Source organism: Lethenteron reissneri, chromosome 24, assembly GCF_015708825.2.
Source record: "Lethenteron reissneri isolate LAM-NWPU_2019-01 chromosome 24, ASM1570882v1, whole genome shotgun sequence".
NCBI classification, from domain to species: Eukaryota; Metazoa; Chordata; class Hyperoartia; order Petromyzontiformes; family Petromyzontidae; genus Lethenteron; species Lethenteron reissneri.
In genome coordinates, this window is record NC_083802.1 from 20476749 (window position 1) to 20484473 (window position 7725).

Below are 7725 nucleotides of genomic sequence, written 5' to 3' on the forward strand. Positions count from 1 at the left end.
ACTACTGTGGTGTCACTACTGTAGTGTCACTACTGTAGTGTCACTACTGTGGTGTCACTACTGTGGTGTCACTACTGTCACTACTGTGGTGTCACTACTGTGGTGTCACTACTGTGGTGTCACTATTGACACTACTGTGGTGTCACTACTGTGGTGTCACTACTGTGGTGTCACTACTATGGTGTCACTACTGTGGTGTCACTACTGTGGTGTCACTACTGTCACTACTGTGGTGTCACTACTGTGGTGTCACTACTGTAGTGTCACTACTGTCACTACTGTGGTGTCACTACTGTGGTGTCACTACTGTGGTGTCACTACTGTGGTGTCACTACTGTCACTACTGTCACTACTGTAGTGCCACTACTGTGGTGTCACTACTGTGGTGTCACTACTGTCACTACTGTGGTGTCACTATTGTGGTGTCACTACTGTGGTGTCACTACTGTGGTGTCACTACTGTGGTGTCACTACTGTGGTGCCACTACTGTCACTACTGTGGTGTCACTACTGTGGTGTCACTACTGTGGTGTCACTACTGTGGTGCCACTACTGTCACTACTGTGGTGTCACTACTGTCACTACTGTGGTGTCACTACTGTGGTGCCACTACTGTCACTACTGTGGTGTCACTACTGTAGTGTCACTACTGTGGTGCCACTACTGTCACTACTGTGGTGTCACTACTGTGGTGTCACTACTGTGGTGTCACTACTGTCACTACTGTGGTGTCACTACTGTGGTGTCACTACTGTGGTGTCACTACTGTCACTACTGTGGTGTCACTACTGTGGTGTCACTACTGTGGTGTCACTATTGACACTACTGTGGTGTCACTACTGTGGTGTCACTACTGTGGTGTCACTACTATGGTGTCACTACTGTGGTGTCACTACTGTGGTGTCACTACTGTGGTGCCACTACTGTCACTACTGTGGTGTCACTACTGTGGTGTCACTACTGTGGTGTCACTACTGTCACTACTGTGGTGTCACTACTGTGGTGTCACTATTGACACTACTGTGGTGTCACTACTGTGGTGTCACTACTGTGGTGTCACTACTGTGGTGTCACTACTGTGGTGTCACTACTGTGGTGTCACTACTGTCACTACTGTGGTGTCACTATTGTGGTGTTACTACTGTGGTGTCACTACTGTGGTGTCACTACTGTGGTGTCACTACTGTGGTGCCACTACTGTCACTACTGTGGTGTCACTACTGTGGTGTCACTACTGTGGTGTCACTACTGTGGTGTCACTACTGTGGTGCCACTACTGTCACTACTGTGGTGTCACTACTGTGGTGTCACTACTGTGGTGTCACTACTGTCACTACTGTGGTGTCACTATTGTGGTGCCACTACTGTGGTGTCACTACTGTAGTGTCACTACTGTGGTGTCACTACTATGGTGTCACTACTGTGGTGTCACTACTGTCACTACTGTGGTGTCACTACTGTGGTGTCACTACTGTGGTGTCACTACTGTCACTACTGTGGTGTCACTACTGTGGTGTCACTACTGTGGTGCCACTACTGTGGTGTCACTACTGTGGTGCCACTACTGTCACTACTGTGGTGCCACTACTGTCACTACTGTCACTACTGTGGTGTCACTACTGTGGTGTCACTACTGTAGTGTCACTACTCTGGTGTCACTACTGTGGTGTCACTACTGTGGTGTCACTACTGTGGTGTCACTACTGTCACTACTGTGGTGTCACTACTGTGGTGTCACTACTGTGGTGCCACTACTGTGGTGTCACTACTGTGGTGTCACTACTGTAGTGTCACTACTGTCACTACTGTCACTACTGTGGTGTCACTACTGTGGTGTCACTACTGTGGTGCCACTACTGTGGTATCACTACTGTGGTGTCACTACTGTGGTGTCACTACTGTCACTACTGTGGTGTCACTACTGTGGTGTCACTACTGTGGTGTCACTACTGTGGTGCAGGACTGCGCAATTAAACACAACGCTGCAATTGGCCGCGATGGTGCCCCACGGGATTTACGCAAAGGCAGGAGGATTGGAGTAGCCTCCGTGCCCATCTCCTGCTTATGCACAACCGGGCCGCACACACGCGCGTGTGTGTGTGTGCGTGTCAATGTGTCTCACAAGGTCCTACAGAACACGCCTATTTCAACAGCACAAGCGTGTGTGTCCGCACCTGTACGTGTCTGTGTCCTTATGCATGTCCCCGTGAGCGTGTGTCCCCGTGAGGTGTGTCTGTACGTGTATGCGAATGCAGTGCGTCTTTGTTCGTATGTGTGCTTGTGCATGCACGCCAGGCCGCTCGTGTACCTGGGCCTCAAGGTGTTTGCGCGCTTCGGGGTTTGCGACTTCCTCGGCTGCTCGGAGGCGACGCTGCGCGCCTGGCTGTCCCTCATCGAGGCCAACTACCACTCGAGCAACTCGTACCACAACTCCACGCACGCCGCAGACGTGCTGCACGCCACCGCATACTTCCTGCGCAAAGAGCGGGTCAAGGTACCCCTAACTACCACTTAACTACCACCTAACTACCACCTAACTACCACTCGAGCAACTCGTACCACAACCCGACGCACGCCGCCGACGTGCTGCATGTCACCGCGTACTTCCTGCGCCCAAGTGGGTGAAGGTGCGCAGGGACATGGAGGCACACGGAGACAAGGAGACGCGCACATGACCCACACACACACGCCAGCACGCGGAGAGATGTGCGTGCATGCAGGTACTCATCACCACCGCCAACATCATCGTCGCCACATTTGGGCCGTTTGTCGGAGGTGCATTGCAGATCGAGGGACGCATCGCATGCTGGTAGTGTGAGATTGCGAGGCCAGGCTGGGGAGGGCGATGGGCCTCCCGTGGCGAGGGTGGGGGAGGCCGTGGGGGGGGGGGGGGGGGCGGGGGGGAGCTGCGCTGGGCTGGGTCACAATAACAGGATGCAGCTCTTACGCAGGAGCGACCGTCAGGGCCTCCGCCCCACGGCGGAGGCGCTAGCGACCGCCCCCCACATGCGCAGGAAGTCACCTCATGGCTGTTTCGAGCGGTGTTGCCATGGCGCCGTGATGCCTTCACGCGAGGAGGAGGAGGAGTAGGAGGAGCAGGAGGAGGCTTGGGGGAGGAGGAGGAGGACGTGCGGATGGTGAACTCCCGCGGCGCGGGCGTTCACAAACACGGGCGCGCAGGCGTCACGGCGACAACACGGCTCGCGTCGGCGCCCCCGGGGCCCGCGGGGATTCATCAACAAGCCCGCGTCTTGCTCCTCAAGGCGTCCACAATGAGCAGACAATGAGCCGACAATGGACCGGCTCCCCGTTCCCCCCGAACACTCCCACTAGCCATCTGCACTCTTAACTCTCATTGACACTGATGCGACACATTCCGTGATTGTGTTGGTTTGCATTTTCCTGCGGTTGTGCCTTTGGAGTGCACTGAGCATTTGTATGTCTGTTAACATATTGCTTTGGAAAACAAAACCCTGCAAGCAAGGAGCGTGGGTGAGTTTGCTTCTTTCAGAGTCGCGCTTCGCTGGCACCGAATTCTGCAAGGGGAAGCTTGGGATGCACGTGAGCAGTTGTTGATGCTTCTGTGCGTGTCTACGTGCGCGTCCACGTGCGCATCCACGTGCGTCTCCCCAGAGCTGCTTGGACCAGGCAGACGAGGTGGCGGCGCTCATCGCGGCCACGGTGCACGACGTGGACCACCCGGGGCGCACCAACTCGTTCCTGTGCAACGCGGGCAGCGAGCTGGCGGTGCTCTACAACGACACGGCCGTGCTGGAGAGCCACCACGCGGCGCTCGCCTTCCAGCTGAGCACGCGCGAACGCGCCGCCAACATCTTCCGCAACATGGACAGGTGACGGCGGCGCCGGGCCAGGCGAGGTGCACGGCGAGGCTCCTCCATCGGATTCACGTTTGGTCTCGTTCTGCGTCCCCGTGGCTCCACGGATGATTGTTGTTGTCGGAGCAGATGTTGGAAGTGCTGCAACTGCTACTGCCGCCTCTTGAAAGAGACGCGGGGCGTGCGAGGAGAGACGCGGGGCGCGTGTGTGTGTGTGGCAGGAGCGAGTTCCGCACGCTGCGCCAGGCCATCATCGACATGGTGCTGGCCACGGAGATGACCAAGCACTTCGAGCACGTCAACAAGTTCGTCAACAGCGTCAACAAGATGGCTGCGGCCGGGGGCACGGGGGACTCGGTGTCCCTGGTGGGTGGGCACGCACACACACGAGCACGCGCGCACACACGAGCACACGCGCACACACGAGCACACGCACACACACGAGCACACGCGCACACACGAGCACGCGCGCACACACGAGCACACGCACACACACGAGCACGCGCGCACACACGAGCACACGCACACACACGAGCACACGCACACACACGAGCACACGCGCACACACGAGCACACGGTTGTGCGTGCACGAACACGGTGACACACGCACGCACACACGAGCACACGCGTGTGCGTGCACGAACACGGTGACACACGGGCGCACACACGTGTGCACGCACGCGCACACGCGTGTGCAAAGACAAAGGTCCCCGGTATTGACTTTACACGGCACACGAAGGGATGGGAAGCTCGGACCACGCCCGGTCGCCTTTGTCTCCCTAGTGACGATGTTTACACGTCGCACCAGGTACTGATTTGAGGCTGAGTCGACCTAGAGGATGCCCCGGACCGCTTCAGATATTGGTCACCGATGTTGTCCATGAGCGCAGAATCGAACTCGGATCGCCGGATTCGTAGCACAGTGCACCAACCACTGTGCCACTGCTCCCCACACATCACCAGACCACTCACAGACCACGTGGGCACGCTAGAGACTGCACGACGCATTGCCAGGCAAGGGCGCTATTTATGACATTAATATTTAGATTGTTTTCCCAGGAAAGCCTCAATGGGCCTCAATACTCTTTTTCAGGAGGCTCCTGTTTTTCACATCAGGGGGGCGAATTAGACCGTGACTCCAGCACACAATTGCCGACTCTTCTTTGAATTATGTCATGGGATCTTTAACAGCCGCTGTAGAACAGACGGCTTGTAGTCTATACACTCGCATACGGTAAGATGGAACCACGGACCTACGCCGTAAACGACAAACTACGCACCATATACAGTGAAGCAATGTCGTCTGCGCCCCTTCAATTGAGGAGGAGCAGCCAGACTGCACGAACTCGCTCCTGAAGCCCTCGGCGTGGCGAGCGGACCACGGCATGGCATCTCGCTAGTGCACATCGTACTGCCAGGAGCCTCATTCGCAAGGGCGGCCTGGGTCAACGACGCCCGTGAGCCGTGTAGACGCACACGCGCATTGGTGACGCGTGTCCCCCCCCCTCTCCCCCAGAATGGGAGCAGCAGCGAGGATGACTCGGGTGGGGGGCCGGGCCCCCCGAGCACCCCCGAGATGCGCCTCCTCGTCAAGCGCATGCTCATCAAGTGCGCCGACGTGTGCAACCCGTGCCGCCCGCTCGCGCTCTGCGTCGAGTGGGCCGGGCGCATCTCGGAGGAGTACTTCGCACAGGCACGCACGTGCACATACCACCACGTGCACATACCCACGTGCACATACGCACGTCTGTGGAGATGGTGGTGATGATGGTGGTGGTGGTTTTGGTGATGATGGTGATAATGGTGGTGGTGATGATGGTGATAATGGTGGTGGTGATGATGGTGATAATGGTGGTGATTATGGTGGTGGTGGTGGTGATGATTATGGTGTGCCCTGCAGACGGACGAGGAGAAACGGAAGGGGCTGCCTGTGGTGATGCCCGTGTTCGACCGCTGCACGTGCAGCGTCCCCAAGTCCCAGATCTCATTCATCGACTACTTCATCACCGACATGTTCGACGCGTGGGACGGTGAGACACGGGGGGGAGTGGGGGGCGTCGGGGATCGAGGCGTTGCCAACTCGGCGATTGTCACTAAACTTGGTGATTCGTTAGCAATAATCCAGTGACTTTCTGCGACGCGAACATCACGCAGATTCACGGGCAATTCCCGGTGGCGTTCGGGATCCAGCACGAGTTCACTCCGAAACGCCCTGTAAATCCTCTGGCGTGCGTGCATTACCCCGCCCCCCACAGCTTACGCGGAGCTGCCGAACCTCATGCAGCACTTGAGCACCAACTACCGCTACTGGAAAGCGCTGGACGACCGCAAGCTCAAGTCACTGCGCCCCCCGCCCGAGCAGTGAGCCGGGCAGGGAGAGCGGCGTGAGGCAGCGGCCGCGGCCGTGGGGATGCTGAGGCCGCCCAGAGGGGTGGACGCGGCGAGCGTTCCTGGGCGAACGCCGCCGCCGCCGAAGGAAGGACCTGGAGTCACTTGAACAAAGCTCGGCAGGCCCAGGCCGCCCTGAGCTGTGGGCAGCACCTACCTCCGTGACATCTTGGGACTGGGCGGAGTTGGGGAGAGGCGCCTTTGGTTTCCCCACGAGCCCCCCACGGCGAGGAGGAAAAGGAGAGGACCCCCGAGGGCGTCCCCCCGGCCCATGGCCTCCTCTTCCACCACCCCCTCCCCACCGCGTGCCCCCCCCCCCCCTGCATCGCGGCTTCGGTGGCCTCCCCACCGCGTGGCCTCCCCCTGACACCCGTGGAAAGAGGACGAGGGCCCAAGAGGCCATGGGCTGGAGCCCCCCAATGCGCGTATACTGAGCCCAACTTCTCTATAGACTGGAGCACCCTCCGTTTGGATTGGAGTGCCCCCCCCCCACCCCAGGTCTGCCATAGATGGGACCTTGTGGGCCAGCTTGAAGTGGGGGGGGGGGGGGGGGTGGCATGGCACGCACGGGTCCAGGAGAAGGGCTCCTCCGCGTCTTAACTTTCACAGCGAGGGGGTCTCGGGGAGACACGGGGAGACACGGGGGACCCCAGGAAGAAACAAGGGGCATGGGGACCCTGCTGGGCAGACACGGAGACCCTGAGGAGAACCAGGGACCCTGGGGCATAGGGACCCTGCTGGGAAGACACGGAGACGTTGCTGGAGAGACACAGGGACCCTGGGGGACGGGGCTCGTGGGCGTCTCTTTGTACGCACACGGCGCAACACACTGGACTGTAACACGGAATTACGTTGTTGGAGTGTAACGAGATGTTTTGTACACGACGCCCGCGCCGTATTGAAATAAATGATACGAACGCTGTCCGCGGCCCCGTGTGAGTGGCGACACGGGGATCGTCGGGACATCGGTCATTTAAACCAGCAGCAGCCAGTTAGTTATGCCACTAAGTGGCTGCTGCTGCTGCTGCTGGGACACGGGGAACCGTTCGACTTTCCGACCAAGCAGCTTTGTGCATAAAGCTGGCTCGGCTTGTCCTGCACAGCGATTCTCAATATTGATTCAAGTGCTACTGACGGCTGATGAATTGCTGAATGTTGATACCGGTCCAGAGCTTTGCTTGTATTGAACTGGAGCTGCTGAAATGATGCATTCCCAGAGAGGCCATGTGGCTGACAGGATGTTTGAAACGTGCTTTTACATATACATACAGGTGGAGGGATAGATGCAATCATTGGGCCCGAGAACGCATCACCGAGTGGATTATGTGAATTGATGTTCATTGGCCTGATTTAAAAATTGTTACCCATAAAGTAACGTGCCAGAAACATTTTACTTTTAATACGAGTTTATTAGTAGCAAATGCCTGTTTCTCAATATCGACATATGCCCATTTTTCAACTGTGAATCAGGAAACATTTTCAATAGTGAATTCTTACCAGG

The 7725-nt window shown here is 57.4% G+C and overlaps 1 protein-coding gene across 4 annotated transcripts in view; it reads left to right on the top strand.

Annotated features, from left to right (window-relative positions):
• The window catches only part of PDE8B (phosphodiesterase 8B), a 40924-nt gene extending 33778 nt beyond the window's left edge, over positions 1-7146 (top strand). For all 4 annotated transcript variants that reach the window (XM_061558691.1, XM_061558690.1, XM_061558692.1 and 1 more), the window contains 6 exons: positions 2296-2494; positions 3634-3851; positions 4058-4202; positions 5353-5529; positions 5737-5866; positions 6092-7146. In XM_061558691.1, coding sequence (XP_061414675.1) covers positions 2296-2494; positions 3634-3851; positions 4058-4202; positions 5353-5529; positions 5737-5866; positions 6092-6201 — 979 coding nt within the window. In that variant the 3' untranslated portion in view covers positions 6202-7146. The remainder of the gene's footprint in view (positions 1-2295; positions 2495-3633; positions 3852-4057; positions 4203-5352; positions 5530-5736; positions 5867-6091) is intronic.
• Positions 7147-7725: the final 579 nt, after the last annotated feature.